This window comes from Sturnira hondurensis, unplaced genomic scaffold (genome assembly GCF_014824575.4).
Source record: "Sturnira hondurensis isolate 20B ecotype Veracruz unplaced genomic scaffold, ASM1482457v3 Scaffold0017338, whole genome shotgun sequence".
NCBI classification, from domain to species: Eukaryota; Metazoa; Chordata; class Mammalia; order Chiroptera; family Phyllostomidae; genus Sturnira; species Sturnira hondurensis.
This window is the reverse complement of record NW_028089969.1, coordinates 568,832-590,341: the sequence shown is the minus strand read 5'-3', so window position 1 is coordinate 590,341 and position 21,510 is coordinate 568,832. Positions and strand designations below refer to the sequence as shown.

Sequence of the window (21,510 nt, the reverse complement as noted above, 5' to 3'; positions counted from 1 at the left end):
CAGCCAGGGCAATGTTCGTGTTTTTGATCATCTTTTTCTTAGATAAGTCCCTTTAACATTTCATATAATAAGGGCTTGGTGATGATGAACTCCTTTAGCTTTACCTTGTCTGGGAAGCACTTTATCTGCCCTTCTATTATAAATGATAGAGTCATCTTGGATGTAGGTCCTTGCTTTTCATCACTTTGAATACTTCTTTCCAGCCCCTTCTAGCCTCTCAAGTTTCCTTTGAGAAATCAGGTGATAGCTTTATGGGAATTCCTTTGTAGGTAACTCTCCTTTTTTCTTGCTGCTTCTAATATTCTCTCCTTATCTTTAATCTTGGGTAATTTTTTAAATGTATTTTAATTGTTGAAGTACAGTTTTCTAATCTTGGGTAATTTAACTATGATGTGTCTTGGTGTGTTCCTCTTTGGGTCAATCATGTATGGGACTCTGTGGTTCTGAGACTTTTATGTCTATTTCTTTCACCAAATTAGGGAAGTTTTCTTTCATTATTTTTTTCAAGTAAGTTTTCAATTTCTAGCTCTTTCAGTTCTCCTTTTGGTACCCCTATGATTGATTTGGATGTTGGTGTGTTTGAAGATGTCCCAGAGACTCCTTGTTTTTTATTTTTATTTATTTTTCTTCTTGCTGTTCTGATTGAACATGTTTTTCTTCTTTATGTTCCAAATTGTTGATGTGATTCTTGGGTTCATCCCCTGCACTGTTGGTTCCTTGTAAATGTTTCTTTATTTCATGTAGTGTAACCTTCATTTCTGCCTGGGTCTTTTTTATGCTGTTGAAGTGAGTGCCTGATGAATTCCTTGAGCATCGTATAACCAGTGTTTTGAACTCTGCATCTGATAGGTTGCTTATCTCCATTTTGTTTAGTTCTTTTTCTGGAGTTTTGTCCTGTTTTTTATTTTGGGTCATATTTCTTTGTGTCCTCATTTTGGCAGCCTCCCTGTGTTTGTTTCTGTGTATTAGGTGGAGCTGCTTTGACTCCCTGTCTTAGTTGTGTGGCCTGTTGTAGAAAAGTACACCTGTTAGTTGAATGAGGTGGAATGTTAGGTAATTGCCAGGATGGGGCAACTCCTTTAACTGCCCTGTGGCTGTGTAGCGGGGAGGGCTCAGAAAAGGGACAATGGCCACTGTCTGGCCTCTGGAGTTTTGCCTGGGAGGAAGCTGTCTCCTAGCACTTGCTCTGTTGCCAGTCACTTAAGTTTCTCCCTGTCTACCACTGGTGACCTTCTAGCTGTTGCCCTGGTGCTGAAGCCCAGAGGGAGTGAGTCTGTGTAGGTCCTAAGTCTATTGCAGGCCTTTTAAGAGGGGTCTCCTGAGAATCCCCCTGTTTCTAACCCCGATGCCAATACCCACTGGTTTTTACAGCCAGAAGTTATGGAAACTTAATTTACCTGGAGCTGGAACCCTGGGCCTCGGGGTTTGGGATCATTCACTGCCAACATAGCAATCCCAATTTTTTGCCACCACATGTGGATGTGGGACTGCCTCTTCCACATCTCCATGCCACTCTATATCTCCGAGTCTCTGCCCCTCCTTCCTGTCTGGATGAATGTGGCTTCTTTAAATCCTTGGTTGTCCGACTTCCATACAGCTTGATATTCTGATGATTCTGAGAGATACTTGTTTTATAGTCTAGTTGTAATTTTTGCTGTAGTTATGCAAGGAGGCTAGGTGTGTTTACCTGCACCTCCATCTTGACCAGACTATTATTCTTTGTATGGACTGGATTATATATGTAGAGGAGAGAAGCTTCACTGGAGGTTTCTTTATAGAAAACAACCTCAGCATAAAATGGAGTCACAGGAATTATTGCTAGAGATATTCCAGGTCAACAGAATTTGAAAATAGAGCCAAAAGGGGGCTGATTAGTCGACAAACAGTTCTGTACTAAGCTTTGCGGTGACTGAAAGACTTGCTTTACCTGGGGATATAAAGAAGGCTTGCTCTTAAATAGCCTTCAGAATAATTGGAAATGATCATTTAAATGTAGGCATTGCCATAGAGTTTTATAAGTACTTTTACATGTGTGATTACATTTGGTTCTCACAGTAGTATCGTTTGGAACTGGCCAGGCAGTTTTCTTCCATTACCAGTGTGTAAATGAGGCTTCCAATATATTGAGACTTGTAAAAAAAAAAAAGAGTCAGATTTCTAGTCTTAGCAACATTAAAAATGTTGACAAGTAGGTCCTTCAATTACCAGGCTAGGTGTCACTTTTCTTGTGACTCCCTAGATCCTTTAAAACTTGTAATCAATCATCCTCTGTGCTGCCTTTGTTCCTTGTATTTAAAGCTTTTGCATTTTTGCATGTATTAACCATTCTGTAATTGGTTTGTCCACAGGACTATCTTCTTTACACTTCTGAGTTTCTCAGAGTTAGGGACTTGTTCTTATCCACCTGTGGACTCCTCACTGCTTGGCAGCACCTGCCTGAAGTAGATGCTCAACAAATCAGTATTACTTGTTCCTTTGTACAGATTGAACAACATGTTATTCTAATCTATACCTTTAATAAACTTTGCATTGGAAAACTTATTCAGTTATGGTATATTTTTGTCCATTATCAGCAGTTATTTCTTAGACCAAGTGTTCCCAGCATCTGGGGAAGGCCTAACACAACAGAAGGTCCAAATTCTCTCAGACCAGCATTGCTTTCAATCAATAGTATAAGTGCTTCTGTCCTATTTTTCTGTGTAGAATTGTATATTAATTTGAGGTTAAATCAGCTCATTTTTTGTTTTGTAATTGACATTTTTATTCACATAAAATTCGTTGTTTTAAAGTGTACAGTTTAGTGGATTTTAGTATATTCACAACCATCACCATTGTATTAATTTCAGGACAATTTTGTCACCCCCAAAAGAAATCCTGTATTTATTAGCAGTCAGTTCCCATTTCCCCCCCAATCATTCCTCTAGCTCAAGGCAGCTACTAATGTGTATTCTCTATGGATTCACCTATTCTCGACATTTCATATAAATGGAATCATAATATAAGACTCTAGTTTCTTTAACTTAGCATCATGTTTTCAAGGCTTATCGTATGTGGTAGCATTTATCAGTACTTTATTTCTTTTTATGGCTGAATACTATTGCATTGTATGAATACGCCTGTCCAGAAAGTATCCAGCCACATGCTATGAAAGATAGAAACATTTATTGAAGAAGATACAAGAAACATTGTACATAGAACAGTGACACCTCGGCCTCCTTCAAAGTAGGCACCTTGAGACCTTGCACAATTCTCCCAATTACCATCAGCTACCCCATCGCATTTTCCTGAATCTTATCAACAGTCTGAAATCTCTTCCCTTTCAAAGGTGACTTTACTTTTGTGAAAAGCCAGAAGTCATAGGGAGCCAAATCTGGGCTGTAGGGGGGCTGAGTCACCTGGGTGACTTGATGTTTCACCAAAAAACTGCATGAGTTGTCGTGATGAAACTGCCAATCACCAGTTGCCCGTAGCTGTGGCCTTCTCAGTTATTCGAATAGTTTCCACGGAGGAATGTTCAAGTTTAACACAAAATTTGATGCCAATTCATTGCTCTACTTGCTCAGTCATTTTGAATGCAGGGGCTACACATGGTCACTCACCAGTGTCTAAGGCCCCCACTGACTGGTAGAGGGAAGTTATCATTGTTCACACATGAGTATTGTAGTCCACTCTTTCTTGGCTTCCAGGTTACATTGATGACATGCAAATGTTCTTGTTATATTAACAGCGACTGGACTTTTTCTGGACAAGCCACATTTTATCTGTTCATAGTCAGTTGATGGACATTTGGGTTGTTTCCACTGTGGGTATTATAAATAATGCTGTTGTGAACATTCAAGTACAAGGTATTGTGTGGACATGTATTGTCAGATTTCTTAAGTAGGAGTAGGATTTCCAGATCATATGGTAACTCTGCATTAACATTTTGAGAATTCCAAACTTTTCCAAAGTGGTTGCACTATTTCCCATTCCTACCAGCAATGTATGAGGATTCCACTTTTTCCCACGTGTTCACCAACATTTGTTATTGTCAGTCTTTTTGATTATTGCCATGTGAGTGGTTGTGAAGTGGTTTTTATATGGTTTTGAGATGTTTTATTTTTCTAATCAAGCTATAAAGGAGGCAAATAATGATAGATGATAATATAGATGCACTTCACTTTAAACATTCTCATCTGTATTTAAAAGCTTGTCCTCCAAAAAGATGGTAGTGAATTTTTACTTTGCAAAAGGATAAGATTACTTGAACTTTTTCACTACCAAATTTGTGCCTTGCCTTTGATTGTTTTTTATTGTGCAGCTGCAAATTTAATAGGAAGTTTCTCAGTTTGTTTACTTTTTATTTTGATTTACCCAGACTGTATTTACGCACAACTTTTTAGCAACTTATGTTATTTAAAGCAAAAATGTATCATTAATGGGACTTGTATAACCAGGGTCCTCACTGGGATGATAGTATATCAAATATCTTTAGCAAATGTTACACTAAGGATTATCAGTAATGTTGAACTATAACTTTCTTATCTTTGAACTAAGGTAAGTTTAATATTATGTTGACAAATAGCATTGTTCTTCAGTTTCAGGTAAATAACCTTTTAATATTATAGACCCTGCAGATGAGTCAGCTTGAAGCAGCAGATTTTCAGTGTCCAGGTTTGTCTTTTGAATGCTGCAAAATAAGTAAACAATACCAAAGTGAATGTGTTGGCAGAGAATTGTGGTTGGGCTCCAATTCTAACTTCTATGTGATTTTGAAGTATTCTTGCATTCTGGATCATAATTTATGTCTGTTGTTCAGTGGAGTGGCACAGTTCATAGAGGAAGTCTTTCTGTGTGAGTCTGTAATGACCAGAGGAAGGAGAAACAACACTTCATTCACTTTATGATATTAGGAAATGAAGCTCTTTTAAAAATTCTTTATTTTCATATAATTCATGCTTTTATATGTGTCATGTTGCAGCTTTGTCGCTATGCTACAACTCAAGCAACGACCAGCAGAAATTCTCTCTTGACAGATGTAATTGCAGCTTATCAAAGATTCTGTTCTCGACCTCCAAAAGGTAAACACTTAGATATGACCGTGATGTTCTGCCTTTTTTAAAAAAAGACTTTATTTATTTATTTTGGGGGAGAGGGGAAGGAAAGGAGAAAGAGAGGGAGAGAAACATCAGTGTACGGCTGTCTCTGGGACGTCCCCTCCTGGAGACCTGGCCCACAACCTAGGCATGTGCCCTGACTGGGAATCAGACCTGGACCTTTTGGTTTGCAGCCCATGCTCAATCCACTGAGCTATACTAGTCAGGGCATGTTCTGCCTTCTTATTAAAGAGACATTCTGCAGTGGTATTTCCTAAGCATGTGCATACGTGGTGTTTCTCTTGTAACCCACCCCTGCCTCTTCCTGTCTGATGCAGTGATAAAAATGTGCCACCTTCACATATGACATTTATAGTGAAATTGCCATGCAAGTGAGACTTCTTCCTTTTACACCCCTGGGATGTGAACTGTGTTAGACTGATTTACTCCTACATAAGAAAACTTGTACTTTTAGCTTATGCTTTTTAATGATATATCAATTGCTTTAAAAATGAACACACAAAACCTGATGACTTTTAGTTTGAGGATATGTATTTTCTTTCCCTTTCTAACAGGATTTGAAAAATACTTTCCTAATGGAAAAAATGGAAAAAAAGCTAGTGAATCTAAAGAAGTTATGGGAGAAAAAAAAGGTACCTTCTAAAAAGGTTGTGTTTGAACTTACCATTTGCCTCTAACATGTGACGTTAATGACAGTTTCACTGAATGAAGAGTGTTCTTTTACAGCACTGCTGAAACTTATAGGTTACAAATACATATTGTAGACCTGCTGACTTATTTTACCTTTAATTTTATCTGTACAGTGATCCCTCGCCTATTGCGGGAGCTCTGTTCCAGAGACCCCCGTGATAGGTGAAAATCCGTGAAGTAGCGGCGTTACATTTATTTTATTATTTATATATATTTTAAGGCTTTATAAACCCTTCCCACATTCCTATAAACCTTTCCCACACTCTTATAAACACTTCGTATGCTCTTAAACACTTCCTACACTCTTAAACCTACGTAATTTTAACAACATATAAAATTCTATATGGGTACTCACCAGTGAAGTATACTATACTTTCTTGTCATTTTTCAAGTTGAATTAATTTAAGGTCTCCTTAGAGATACTTAATCATTATCAGTCATATGAACATATTTGACACAAATTTAAGCCACTGAGAAGAATTTTACAGACCTAATACATACAGTTTATTTGACACATGTGGTGGTATAGTGAATTTTTCGGATTGTTCTTCAGAGCCTTAAGGGATTCAGAGAGGGTTCCTAGAGCTGCCTGGCTGGGGGACTATATGAGCCCCGAGCCTCTTGCCCCCATCTCACATTTGTAATGGCATTGAGCACAATGCCAGGCACATGTTGAGATTTAATTGGCATCTTTTTAGAGAAATGCAAGGATGAATATGATAAATTTCTTATTTGTAAATGAATTTAGATTTAGTTGGAGAGACAAATATATGCTCAAAGAATTTAAGGAATAAAAGCAAGGCCAGGGGATAAGGGGAGAAGCACTTGTGTGGGCTGATTGGCACATTGGTGGCATAGGTGACTTCTACATGTTGCCCAGTGCGTGGTAGTCTTTTAATTGTGGTTTGGGGGAAAGTTAATGATAATAGATCCAACTTTTAAAAGCAACCTATTGGATACCTCTTACCTGTATGTTAATGTTGTCCCAGGGTAGTGCAGAATGTTATCAAACAACTTTAGAAATGTACTGGCTTTGTTTTCCAGCCCTGTGTCTGTCGGTGGTACTTGTCTCTCCCAGACCTTGTATCACTTCAGTCAGGTGCACAAGCTCCTTACGTGCATCATGGTGGGGTGAGCATGTCAGGAAGCCACAGTGCCATGTAGCCCCTAGGGGTGACTGGGTGCTGTGACTTCCAATCCTTCCCAATAGAGGGGTGGTTTCACAATGGTTGAAGATATTGCATTGTTATTTGTGGGTCTTTAAGAAGATAGAAAAGTGGGAAGAAAAGGAGGATGTTAGTGACTATATTCGTTTCCTAGAGCTGCCATAACAATGTACCACCAATGGGTATTGTAAGCAGCCGAAATGTATGTCTCACAAATCTGGAGGCTGCAAGTCCAAAACCACTGTCATTGGTAGGGTTGGTTCCTTCTGGGGGTCACAAGGGAAGGATCTGTTCTGGGCCTTTCTCCTTGGCCTGTAGATGGTTGTCTTCTCTGGTGTCTCTTTCCTTAGCCTTTTCTCTATGCATGTCTGTGTCCAAATTCCCCCTTTTTATGAAACACCAATTATCTTGGATTAGGTCCTATCCATACAACCTCATTTTAACTTGATTATTTCTCTAAAAACCCTATGTCCAGATATGATCACTGGGGATTATGACTCCAACACATGAATTGGTGGGGAGGACACAATTCAGCCCACAACAGTGACTAATTTTAGATTCCTGCAAACAAATTTTATGTGTTTTTTTTTTAAATTATCAGAGTCATGTCTTTCCTGCAGAAGAAACTGTTAACAGTGTTTGCTTCATGGGAGTGGGAAAGCAGAGCACTTACTTTTTACCTTTAAGTGAAAACTCAGGAATTCACTTACCCGTATTTTTTGACTATAAGACGCACCCACTTCCCTCCCAAATTGGGGGGTGCGTCTTATAGTCCAAATGTAGCTTACCTGACTCGCAATGGTGGGGGGCGGGGGGGGGGCGTCTTATAGTCTGAAAAATACGGTACCTGCATTCACATCCTGTCTCTGTCACTTTACTCATTGTCATTTAATACTGTAACAAATTATTCAACAAATTATTTAAACTACAATTTCTTCATCTGTAAAATGAGTGTACTTACTGGGTTATTGGATTATTGTACAGATTTCATGAGATAGTATAGGTAAAACACTGACAAGTCTCCATGAATGTTAACTCTTTGTATTAGTCTCATCCTTTCTCATAAGACTTTATTAACTGATCAGTTGCTGTAATATATTTTGCAATGAATGTCTTTTATTAACTGATTATGAAAACATTGTTGAGAGATATAAAAACTTGCCATGCTGCTCTTTATTTATGAACAGAATCAAAGTCATCTGCTACCCCAAGACCTTCTGGAGGAGGCGTTGGTGGCGGTGGAAAGCGAGGTGGCAAGAAAGATGATTCTCACTGGTGGTCCAGGTTTCAGAAGGTTTGATTCTGAACTATGTGTTAATTTTAAGGAGTTGGGGTGGCCCTAGGAACGTTAGGAGGCATTCATGGCGTTGGGAGAAATCTGTGGGCAGCATAACAAAGATCATGTTGTGACATTTCATTCTTCACGGAAAGTCTCTTGTTCTTTGCCCAGGGTGACTTTCCATGGGACGACAAGGAATTCAGGATGTACTTTCTCTGGACTGCTCTGTTTTGGGGTGGAGTCCTGTTTTACTTCCTGTTCAGGAGCTCTGGAAGAGAAATCACGTGGAAGGACTTTGTCAATAACTATCTTTCCAAAGGAGTAGTAAGTATTTTATGGATATTTTATGGGATTGGTAAGTATTTTATGGGACTATTGTGGTTAAAAAGGTGAAACTCAGTAGATTAGACTAATAAAGTGATAGTCAACAAGTTAGCCAAGTTTGTCCATTGTAAAGGATAAGCTTACTGTTTTCATATTAGATTTTTTTAATGCTGGAAAGTACTGCAGCCAAAAAACCAGTTAGTTTTTACCCAGCAATCCCCAAATTTACCACAATATCCTTTTGTTTCACTTCGAACAAGAATCTAGTTTTGGCACCACTGCTCCCAACTCTTGCTTTGCAGCCCTCCATTTGCTTGCATCCTTTACTGCTTTAATCTCTGGTGGGTTTGGGACTGGATGAGTAAGTCACTCAGTATTTGAAAGTGAGACCAGACCAGCTGTGAGGGCTGCTTGGGAGCTTCTGTCACTCCCGGCTGGGTCTTTACCCAGTAAGACCCTATTTCGGTATTTTTAAGGTGCTACTGGTTGTAAGACACAGATTATGCTATGAATTATTAAGAAAAAGCCTGCAATGAAACTGAAATACCATCAGTTGTGAAATGTATCATAGTTTTTGAAATGATAAAATATAAAAAATGCTCATCATAGAATTGATGAACTCTAAGTAAGAGAACGAGGATTAGGCCTGTTTTGTAACCTTGGGGAAATTATTTAGCCTCTGAATACTGGATTTCTCATCAATGAAATGGATAACTAATAGTTAATCTATAAAAAATCTATAATTATTTTTAAAGGTTACGCAGTAAGGTGAGGATAGAAAAAATGAAAATGATTATTTGAAGCAAGTGTCTCTTGTGAAAGTGACAGTGATATATTTATAGTTTCCAGATTTTGTGGGGAGCCTCCTTTTGTGTGGAGTAAGCTACACAGCTGTCCTTCCCTGGGTAGTGGCAGGTCCTTGGGGAGGACTCTCGGTAGCTGTGTCTTCTCCTGACGTTGTGGTCTTGTGGAATCTGTCTGCCATTGTTCTAACAGTTTTATGAGGGGTCGAGTACTTTAGTTGTTCCTTTCTAGAAGGACTGTCTTTAGGAACAGTCAGTCTCCTATTCCAGCTTTTCCTGGAATTATCCGGGGCTCCCTCACTTTCCAGTTTGACTCGTAACTTCCAGACTTCCTGCCAAGGCTGACTTCATTACGGCAAGAAGCAAGCTTATGCTCCGAATCAGCCAAAGACCCTGGGATGAGGTTAAACATGTTCTTAAAATCCAATATAGTTAGGAGGTTACAGAAAAAAACGAGTTTAAAACATTTTATACCCATAAAGTGGAAAAATTAACAAGTCCTGCAATAACAAGTGAGGATACAGAGCAATAGGCATATTTTGCCAGGGAGTGTGAATTGGAGAGCAATTTGGCACTGTCTGGTAAAATTGAAGTTGTAGCCAAGCCTTACTGATCTAACTACAGGTGCATGTCCCAGAGAAATTTTTGAAGTTATGTTCAAGAAGGTTTATGGAATGTGAGGAGAAATGTTCATAACAGCATTGTTTGTGATAGTGAACCTTTTGAAATAGCCCAAATGTCTGTTAACTGGAGAATGAATACATAATTTGTGGTGTGCTCATAGAATGGAATACCCACAGAACTGACTTAGCATGGGTACATCTCAAAGACATAACGATAGGATGAAAAAGGGCATTGTAAAAGTACACATACCAAATGAGGCCATTTTTAGAGCTTTGAAACAGGCAAAAGTGAGTGTATGTTTAGGATTACTTAATTGCGTGGCACAAGTGCTTTGGGACTGTCAGCACCTAATGTGGAAAGTGACCATTGCCTCAGTAGTATTTGTGATGTTTTATTTCTCAAGCTAGAGTGGGCAACGTGGTGCATCCTTATGCTATTCATTATTCTTCTTTGTATGTCTGAAATATAAATATTTTAAGTAAGCTTAAAAGAATATCTCAGGTTTTTTCTGTAATTTATGTTTGAATATTTTTAATTTTGAAAATTCCAGGTAGACAGATTGGAAGTCGTCAACAAGCGTTTTGTTCGAGTGACTTTTACACCAGGAAAAACTCCTGTTGATGGGGTAAATGATTTTATTATTTGATGTGAATTAGTTGTAAATTAAGTTTTCAGATGTTTCCTCACATTGCAGTAGCTTTATACAGTGGACACACCAGCGTGGGGCAGTGCGGCAGTTGTAATCTTCACCACCATAGGTGAGAATGCACATGTTGTGTACATGGTTGTGATGTGAATATTGAGTCAGTGTGTTTGTTTGGTTTGGTTTTAGTAATCATTTTGGCTGTGCATCTAGGAAACAGTGAGTGAAATCCCAGTGTTTGGTATTCCAGTATTGTCTGTGATTTTCCAAGACTTAGAAAACAATTGCTTGGTTAGCAAAAATATGTTATAATCGGAATTGCTTATCTGAAGACAGCTTTTTGCCAAATTGGCTTAAGAAGCATTCTGCTCATGTCTCCCAACTACTTTGTGATATGTTAATTTTCATTTTTCCCTGTTTTTAAAATAATTTTTATTTCCTGTCCAACCATTTGAACTCTATTCCAGAGACTCCAGACTGGCTTCAGGAGATCATGGTGGGGGGAAGGGAGGGGAGGGAAGAGGCAGGTGAGGTTCCTAGGTGAATCCCTGTCCTCCCCTGGCACAAGGGACTCCCTGACTCCCGCCCATTCCTAGCCCTTCAGTGCCTTGCAGTCTTACCCTCTCCATCAGTGTCAGACCTTTCTCCAGGCTGCTTCCCTTCTCTTACAGCATGAGTTTGTTTAACCATTTCCTAGTCACCCTGCCTGGATGGGGCATTGTTTTAAGGAAAGCTACATCTGATGGTGACCATCTTTCTCTGTCTGATAAACATCAGTAAATATAAGAATATTCGTGAAGCCGTATGACTCTGGTGTTTTAGTTATTTTAGGAAACTTATTTGTCTTAATTTTTTCCCATTTTTTTTTACCTTATGATGAAATGTTCATTAATACCTGTGTTGCTTTTTTCCTTAGAACTATCCCTCAGACTTCTAGTGTTGGGAATTAAATTGTCTTCTTTCAAGAAGACAGTTAAGCAGTGTATATAGCAGGAGTTTTGAAAGTATGCATGCACCAAGTAATTTTGCTTCAGTAACAATCCTAGGGAAATAATATGGATGCATGTAAAGATGTCTGTATTCAAGGATGTCCTCCAAAACATTTTTTATAGAGCCAAAAATTAGAAGTAGATAAGTATCCACATTAGGCCCCTGGTTAACATTCGGGCTCCTCGCTTCCCTGAGCCTTAGCTCCTCCCTGCTGGAGCAGTGGCTGTCAGTGGGCAGTGCCCTTCCCAGAGGGCAAGTTTTACATTTAGTATTGGCAGACACGAGCATTAATGTATTGAAATTCATACTATTTTATTATAAATTATTTTTTTCTCTTTAATGTGACAGTTAAGGTTGTATATTGATTTCAAAATTGTGCATGTACTTCCATTGTGTAGGGGGTATTATGAAATTTTGAAGGCATGGCATTAAAATTGCTAATAGAGTGTATCTGAGTGTTGAGATTAGAGAGGCTTTTTATTTTTTTAGTTTTCAGTGGAGAACATGTATTACTTGCTTGGCAGACTTTGTATTGAACTTTCAGAAATGGATCTAAGATTTTTAGTGTCCCACTACTTGTAGAGTAGCAACATTAATTTCTGTGCTGTATTTGTTCAGCACAGGCTTTGGAATATGACAGATTTGGCTTCACATCAATTCTGTCCTTTACAAGCTGTATGCCTAACTCTTTAAACCTTGGCTTCTTTTTTTTTTTAAAGATTTTATTTATTTATTTATCTTTAGAGGGGAAGGAGAGAGGGAGAGAAACATCAATGTATGGTTGCCTTTCGTGTGTCCCCTGCTGGGAGTGGGCCTGCAGGGAACCGGCCTGCAACCCAGGCATGTGCCCTGACTGGGAATCGAACTGCGATCCTCTGGTTCGCAGGCCCGCTAAACCTTGGTTTCTTTATCTTTAATAATGGGAACAACAATTATACTGTTTTAGGGCCTAGTGCTTAAAGGAGAATTGTGAAAGTCAGTGGTGGTTTTCAAACTTCAGGGCGCATGAGAATCACCTGGAGCACTGGGATCCATCCCCAGAGGGTCTTAAATGAGACTTTGACCCTAGAATCTCCATGCTGCTGGTCTTGGTCCACTCTGATTCTCTGATGTGAGTCCTGCATTTAGCATATTGCCCAGTAATAGATTCTAAGTTAGGAATTGTCAATTACATGTGGTTAATCTATTACTGAAATGTTTTTGAGGCATAACCACAGGAATTTTGTAGCTCTGTCTGAATAATTTACCAAGAATTATTATTATATCCTATTACAAAACTTACTCTCCATCTTTTGCTTTTGTTTTTATTGATTGATTGATTGATTTTAGAAAGAGAGGAAGGGGGGTGGGGGGAGAAACATTGATTTGTCGTTCCACTTATGCATTCATTGTATGTGCTTCTTATATGTGCTCTGACCAGAGACTGAACCCTCAACCTTGGGGTATTGGGACAACAGTCTAACCAACTCAGCTCCTTGGTCAGGGTTCATCTTTTGTTTTTAAATATGTGCAGAGAGATACCAGAGATACTCAGAAACATTGATTAGTGGGAGGAATGCGGATGATATTCTGTTCTGTGTACGCTTCTGAGTTGTCCAAGTTTTATATTCTAGGCTGCTTATTTTGATTTTAAAAATATTTTTAAAGCAATTACATATTAAAGGGTGAACAGTCTTTTTGCTCTGTAAAATGTGGCTAATACTTGGCAGAGTGCCAGAACAGGGTCTATTATATAAGTAAAACTCCATAAATATGAGTTGTTAATGGTTAGTGTTTTCGTGACAAAAGAGAGGTAGTATGATAAGGTGTTCATAGTCGATGGCTCTGAAGCCAGTCTGCTTGGGTTCAGATTCAGCCTCTTACTATTAAATGTGTAATCATGGGCAAATGAAGTCACGCCTATTGCTCTCTCATCTGTGAAATGGAGACAGTAGTAGTCAGGGCTGATATAACACAATATAGAATTCTTCCATGCTGGGGTGAAATAGCCGTTGCTTCAGGCCCTTGAGGTGTTTCACCTAGAGCCTCAGTAACTCACCAGTATGAATGAATAGAAGGGTAACAGGGTGACAATAGGATGCCTTCTGATGTTAAGATTTGATAATCACCCTGGTGGTAGTACCTACTTCTTAGAGTGGCTTTGAAGGTTGAATGAGTTAATGTATGTAAAGGGTTTAGGACAATGCTGACATTTAGTAAGTGCTCAATAAACTTTGGTTGTTATTACTGTGTCACAGTAGCTTTTAGTTTGGGAATAGGTAGCTGAGAAATAACTGGGAAATAGAGAAGAGGTAAAAGGGCATATTTATTTATAAAAAGGACTGTGTATTCAAATAGTTTTTTTATACTTTTGAATTAACAGTTTTAGAGCTACTGAGGAATATTGCTAAAGAAATGCTTATTTGCCAAGGATTGCCAAATATTCTCACTGAGTGAAATTTAATCACTATATCATTAAAACCAGTCTTTTATTATTGTTGGGTTTTTTAATTCGTATATTTTCACTATTTCTGAAAAATTCTTTAAAAATTGAACCCTTTAGTAAATTAAACTCTTTCCTTTCACCTTCATTCTTAGGATATTTTGTTTCTCTGTTTTTATAGCAATACGTCTGGTTTAATATTGGCAGTGTGGACACCTTTGAGCGGAATCTGGAAACTTTACAGCAGGAATTGGGCATAGAAGGGGAGAATCGGGTCCCTGTCGTCTACATTGCCGAAAGTGATGGGTAAGAAGCAGTGAAAATACATATACATGTTGAAAACTACTGTGTTCTATATGGTTCACTGTGTATTCCATCACCAACTGGCAGGTTACACATTACATTGTCAAGTAGGTCTTCTTTAATATGGCCAGCTTTTTAAAAAACCATTGGTAATTTACTAGTTTCTGCTAGAAACTAATTGATTTTCTATACATTTATAATTACCATGATTAAGCAGTGGTTTAGGGTATTAATGTCCAGTGCACTTCAGTAGAATTTTCACTCGAAGAGCTCCATTGTGTTAAAGTGTGGTGTTTCCACCTTTTAACTGTATTCACATTTATATTTCAGAGTTTTCCAAGCTTTTTAAGTAATTTTTCTTCCTCTCGTTTTAGAGTTGCTGCTTCCCTTAGGGGTTATGTGTCTTTAAAAAAAGGCCACTTACAGGTCTGAATGTTTAGGAAGGGCCCATTGATTTCAAGAGTGATTTATCTTTAAACTTACTTGGGAATTATATTGCCTTTGAGTGGTCATCTGGGCACACCCAACAACCTGGCAGTTGCCCCATTTGCATTGAATACAGGGGGTATACCTTGCTCTGCAATTACAAGTTGATCTTAGTTTTTCTGTACGTGAAAGAGTAGAAAAATAGAGTTAATTAACAGGTGTGTTAATTGAACAGATAGTATTGCTCAGTTTTAGGGACTTTTTTGAATCCTGGTTTGTGTAAACCTGCAATCTACTTGCAGTATTTGGATTTAGATAGTTATTGAAATTGTCTCATATATGATAAAGATCTCAGCCCCTAAGGCTATCATATAATTGTTTAGCTCTATAGGCTGGTGCTGAAACATTACAAAAAATTTTATTGTATCATTCTTTAAATTTTTATTGTCAGTGAATATTTTTTTTTCCTCAAGAAAGAAACCAAATGTAAATTTTTCATGGTTCTTGCTGCCTGCTGTAGGAGCATTTAAAATATTGCAAAAAATGAAAAGTTGGGAAGTGAATCCTGGTATTTGTTTTGTTTTTGACCTAAGACAAACAGATAAAAGGCAAAAAGCATCCCCAGGCTGTAAGCCATTCCCAAGTACATTCCCAAGTACACAAGGTTGAGGGCAGAGCAGTTCTGCACAAGCTGGATGGAAAGCCTGTGCAGCGCTCATTACCATTGGAAAAGCATGTATAGCACAATAGTTAATGTTGCTACTCCATAAGCAGTTGGCCACGAAAAATCTAATGTCCTTATCTGAAAGCTCAGTATAAAGTCTGTCAAACCAGCAATACATGGTCTCTGTTGAAAACTAAGAAAATATAAAGTAAGTAAAAAAGCGTCTATAACGTCAACACCCAGAAATAACACTATTAAGCAATTGTGATGCCATTCCTTCAAGGTTTCATAATACCCCCTTTACAATCTTAAAGTGTATGCACAGTTTTGAAAATAAATCAATAATAAAACCTTAACTGTAATATGAAGGAGAAAGAAAAAGTAATTTATAGTAAAATGGTATGAATTTTCAATACATAAATGCTTGTTGTACCTGCCAATACTAAATGTAAGAAATATATATTGGACTTTTGAAACTGATGTGTGGTTAACTTTGCAAGGATTTGATATTTGGAAGATACCTCTTCAGAATAAGTTGAGGCATTCCAGCAAGAGAACTGGAATTTCTATGCAGGCTAATATCAGGATTATGTTAAAATTTTAAGTGAGTAATTCAAAAGAAATTTCTTTGAAACTCAGCTATAATGATAGTAAATCACATTTAGGTTTGCATTGTACGTAAGTGGTAGGTATTGGGATAGGAATAAAATATTAATACATGTTAAGAACAGAGTTTTCTTTGATCTCTGTGCTTTTTGCTTCAGTGATACTGACACTAAGCTTCTCCTTGTGCCTCAGCTAAAATATTAGAACATTCAGGTTTTATAAAAATATATAATAAAATGTATGCAGTTATCCCAAGCAGTTATCAGAAAGTATATCTTGCAAAACATTTAAAAAGCCGAAGATTAACAGTCTTAAAAGTATGTTGCTATTGTATGTGGTTCCCTTTTTAGTTCATTCCTCCTGAGCATGTTGCCCACGGTGCTCATCATCGCTTTCTTACTGTACACCATACGGAGAGGGCCTGCTGGTATTGGTCGAACAGGCCGAGGGATGGGTGGACTCTTCAGTGTTGGAGAAACCACTGCCAAGGTCTTAAAGGATGAGATAGATGTGAAGTTCAAAGATGTGGCTGGCTGTGAGGAGGCCAAGCTAGAAATAATGGAATTTGTGAATTTCTTGAAAAACCCAAAGCAGTATCAAGACCTAGGAGCAAAAATCCCAAAGGTAAAATAAACTTTCAAAAGATTATTTTCACCTCATTAACCCAAAATCTTTTGAATTCTTTCTTAATCTCTGAAATTATAATTTTACAAAGTCTAATTACTCATTATAAAGTAGTTATTTTCCTCCTTCCTCTTTTTTTTTTAAAGATTTTATTTAGTCTTAGAGATGGGAAGAGAAGGAGGGAAACATCAATGGGCTGCCTCTCACATGTGCTCCAGCTGGGCCTGGGCTTCAACCCAGGATTGGGAATTGAACCAGTGACTTTCGCTTTGTGGGACGAGATTCAACCAACTGAGCCACGCCAGCCTCTATCCTAACTTTCTAGTCTTTGCTTAACTCGAGTCTTTTTGGGTTATGTGGTCTGTGTGCATGTGTGCTCTTGCATGTAGTGGGTAGAGTCCCAAAAAGATTTGTGTTTTCTTCCCTTGGAAGCCTTCTTTGAGTTGCTTTCCTTCTTCCTCCAGTCTGATTTAGACACCCCACTTCTCAGCCATAGTGCCCTGTCATCACCCAGTTCCTCCTTCAGCAGGTATGAATAAATGCTCTGCTTGGGCTTGTCACTGAGACTCATGGCACAACACTTGGTGGAGAAGAACCAGACAGCACTAATTCTTGCCTTCCTCCTAGCAGACAGCCTTTTGACCACTGCTGGTGATGGGCTGGCTTCAGTACTGATTTTTGTACTTCCAGGTCCTGCCTCAGGCATTAACTAAATGAATCAAAAAATTTTAACTAATTCTTCTAAAAGTCTATTAATAAAGTTTACTTTAAGGGAATCCTTTGTAAAAGGAACCATCATTTCCTTGATTTTATGTCCTACATAAATGGATAAATAGCCATTTTTATGATTTGCTATGAACTTACTTAAGTACCTGTACACATTGTATTTGAGCATTTCTATAACTTAAATAGTTACAGTATTTAAGCAAACACACTTTTTCCTTTTTAAGTTTATCATGATTAGGTTTTTTACTTCATTTGTGAAACTTCAAAGGGAAGAAAACAAGCAGAATGTAAATTGGAGTGTGATGTTTGTGTCTCCTTGAATGATTTATGTAAACACTAAAAATCTGATAAGGGAAATTTAAGATTTCACATTCTGACCAAATTTTTAAAAACAATATAGTCCCTAATAATCCTTTTCTTCCTCTTCTTATTAGTATAAGAGTATTCTACCATACTTCAAATGTTTAAGGAATATTTAATGTATATCACTAAAATTTATTCAAATTTATACCTAGGAATTATCTATGGATATGCAGTTCACTTTTCTGAAACCCTAGTTAAACATGCTTTCTCTTTTTTTGTATCTGAAGGGTGCCATTCTTACTGGTCCTCCAGGCACGGGGAAAACACTGTTAGCTAAGGCCACAGCTGGAGAAGCCAACGTCCCTTTCATCACTGTTAGTGGATCCGAGTTTTTAGAGATGTTTGTTGGTGTGGGTCCAGCTAGAGTAAGTCTTTGTTTTATTTTTCAAGTTTTTAAAATTGTTTTACTTTTAGAGAGAGGGGAAGGGAGGGAGATAGGGAGGGAGAGAAACATCAATGTGTGAGAGATACATGGATCATTTGCCTATCACTCACTCCCCACTGGTGATATGGCCTGCAACCCAGGCATATGCCCTTACTGAGGATCAAACCGAGACCGTTTGGTTCCCAGGCCGATGCTCAGTTGACTGAACCACACCATCCAGGGCCTATTGTTTTATTCTGGTGGTGCAGCTTCCTCATCCTCCTTTGTTCCTCTGACATGGGGATTTAGTAAAGATGGCCCTGTGCCCTGGCATACTGTGGAGTGACGCCTTACCAGTCACTGCCTTGAATAATCTTTCAGGGCAAAGCCTCAGTAAGGCCTATGATATTACCCCACTTTCCCCACCCTGACCAACTTTGCAGTCTGTTAATTGGATTCTCTTTTTGTTGTTGAATCGTAAGAGCTCTTTCTATATTCTGGGTACCAACTCAAGTCAGGTATATGATTTACAAATATTTTTCTTCGTTCTTTGAGTTGTCTTCACTTTCTTGATAGTGAAGCACCAAAGTTTTAAATTTTGAAAAAAGTCCATTGTATTTGTTCTTTTTTCTTTTGTTGCTTGTGCTTTTAGTGCCAACCAAAATCTATTGCCAGATTGAGGTTGTAAATATTTATTTACTCTTATGTTTTCTTCTAAGAGTTTTGTAGTTTTAGCTGTTTCCTTTAGATCTGTGATCCGTTTCAAATTAATATGATCCATTTTGAGTAAATACGGTGTGGTATAAGGGTCCAACTTCACTCTTCTACAGTCTGTATTCAATTTTTCCAATACCATTTGTTAAAAAGACTGTTCTTTCCCCATTGAATGATATTGATATCCTTCACCATAGGTAGATGGATTTATTTCTGGACTCTCAATTCTACCTCACTGATCAGTGTGTTTATCTGTATGCCAGTATCATGCCATCTTCATTATTGTTGTTTTGTAGTAAGTTTTGAAATCAGGAAATGTGAGTGCGGAATAATTTTTAAAGAAACACTTAAATTTTTACTCCTGTGTATTTTACCAATGTCTAAGATGTTGACCTTTTCTTTTTAAGCACTATAGAAATGCTATAGATAGCACTATAGGGTGCTATCACAATTACTTTTCTTTTTTAAAAATATATTTTATTGATTATACCATTACAGTTGTTCTATTCCCCCCCTTCATTCCCCTCCACCCGCACACTCCCTTCCCCACCATTCTCCCCCACTTAGTTTATAAGCACATGTCTCAAGTTCTTTAGATTCTATATTTCCCCCACTATTCTCGCCCTCCCCCCTATCTATTTTCTACGTACTGTCTATGCTATTTTCTGTGCCTTCTCCCCCCTTCTCCTCCTCCCACTCCCCTGTTGCTAACCCTCCATGTGTTCTTCATTTCTATGGTTCCACTCCTGATCTAGCTGTCCTCTTGGTTTGCTTTTGTTTTAGGTGTGGTTGTTAATAACTGTGAGTTTGCTGTCCTTTCACTGTTCATATTTTTCATCTTCTTTTTCTTATATAAGTCCCTTTAGCATTTCATATAATAAGGGCTTGGTGATGATGAACTCCTTGAACTTGACCTTATCTGAGAAGCACTTTATCTGTCCTTCCATTCTAAATGAAAGTTTTGCTGGATAAAGCAATCTTGGCTGTAGGTCTTTGGATTTCATGACTTGGAATACTTCTTTCCAGCCCCTTCTTGCCTGTAAGGTCTCTTTTGAGAAATCCGCTGACAGTCTGATGGGTACTCCTTTGTAGGTGACTGTCCCCTTATCTCTTGCTGCTTCTAGGATTCTCTCCTTCATTTTAGTCTTGGCTAATGTAATTATGATGTGCCTTGGTGTGTTCCTTCTTGGGTCCAACTTCTTTGGGACTCTCTGAGCTTCCTGGATTTCCTGGAAGTCTATTTCCTTTGCCAGACTGGGGAAGTTCTCCTTTATTATTTGTTCAAATAAGTGTTCCACTCGTGGCTGTTTCTTTCCCCCTTCTGGTACCCCTATAATCCGGATGTTGGAACGTTTAAAGATGTCCTGGAGGTTCCTAAGCCTCTCCTCATTGTTTTGAATTCTCATTTCTTCATTCCTTTCTGGTCAGATGTTCGTTCTTCCTTCTGGTCCATTCCATTGATTTGAGTCCCAGTTTCCTTTCCATCGCTATTGGTTTCCTGGACATCTCCCTTCATTTCAATTAGTTTAGCCTTCATATGTTCCTCTAATTTGTGACTATAATCAACCAGTTCTGTGAGCATCCTGATAAACAGTGTCTTGAATTGTGCTTCTGAGAGGCTGGCAATTTCTCGGTTGCTGAGAGTTATTGGCTCTGGGACTTTGAGTTCTTCTTGCGCCATCTTTTGGGCTGTTTGTGCCTGTTCCGTAGCAGGATCAAATCCCTAGGTGTTCACCAGAGCAGGGCAACTAAGTCGCTGGGTTGTGACATTGTATGTGGGGGCGGGGTCAAAGAGGAACAATGGCGTCCCGTCTGCCGCCTCCTGCCATGCAGCCACAGGTGCAGCAGCTGCCACTGTCACCGGGCCCTCGCGTTTTGTCCCACTGCACGTGAGTGTGCCACCGCTGTCAGCCCTTGCCCCCTGGGGCCTGTGTGGTCCGTCTCACTGTGCGCGACTGTGCGACCTCTGTCAGTCTGCCCCACACCCTGACTGGGTCCGGGCCACTTGTGTGCCTAGGTCGGGCGATCTGTCCTGCCCGACCCTGCTCCGCTGCTGGCTCTGCCCCTATTCCCGTCCCCGTTGAACAGTTTGCTGTTGTTGGACTTTCCATATAATTCAATTTTCTGGTCTTTGGGTGTGTCTTTGTTCTCCAAACCTTTGTTGTATTCAAACTTGGTTGTGTAAGAAGGCACAGTGTTTCCACCTATGCCTCCATCTTGGTGGAAGTACCACAATTACTTTCCTAAATATCGGGATATAATTTATAATCAATAAAAGTGTTGTGCTATCATTTGACAGCATTTTTTTCTTTTTCAGTGGCAAGTAGAGTGATAATGATGGGTCTTAACCGATGATGATATCTTGCAACAGATGAACTATGATAGGTGGAGATGGTAGATTCATGTGGCTTTTGTAAGGCAGATAAGTCTTAGAAAAATAGGAGAGTATGGAGAAGTTTTTTATAATAATGGCTCATGGAATCTAATATGGGCACAGATGGAATTGAAGACCAGGGAGAAGCTATGGATGGAGGGAAAGCAATGCGCCTAAAGAGATGGAGAGCTAAAAAGTAGATGAATTGGTTGCGGAAGGTGCTTGCGTACGTGGGCAGGCCAGATGGTCAGGAGGATGGATGGTCAGAGACTAGACTGCTTGAGGCTGGCTGTTTAGAGGGGACCATGG

The 21,510-nt window shown here is 38.8% G+C and overlaps 1 protein-coding gene across 1 annotated transcript in view; it reads left to right on the top strand.

The window, feature by feature from the left end:
* AFG3L2 (AFG3 like matrix AAA peptidase subunit 2) overlaps positions 1-21,510 on the top strand; it is a 47,557-nt gene that overhangs the window by 1,775 nt on the left and 24,272 nt on the right. Inside the window, exons 2-9 of the mRNA XM_037067636.1 lie at positions 4,961-5,060; positions 5,651-5,728; positions 8,140-8,246; positions 8,403-8,555; positions 10,533-10,607; positions 14,219-14,343; positions 16,387-16,660; positions 17,977-18,114. Coding sequence (XP_036923531.1) covers positions 4,961-5,060; positions 5,651-5,728; positions 8,140-8,246; positions 8,403-8,555; positions 10,533-10,607; positions 14,219-14,343; positions 16,387-16,660; positions 17,977-18,114 — 1,050 coding nt within the window. The remainder of the gene's footprint in view (positions 1-4,960; positions 5,061-5,650; positions 5,729-8,139; positions 8,247-8,402; positions 8,556-10,532; positions 10,608-14,218; positions 14,344-16,386; positions 16,661-17,976; positions 18,115-21,510) is intronic.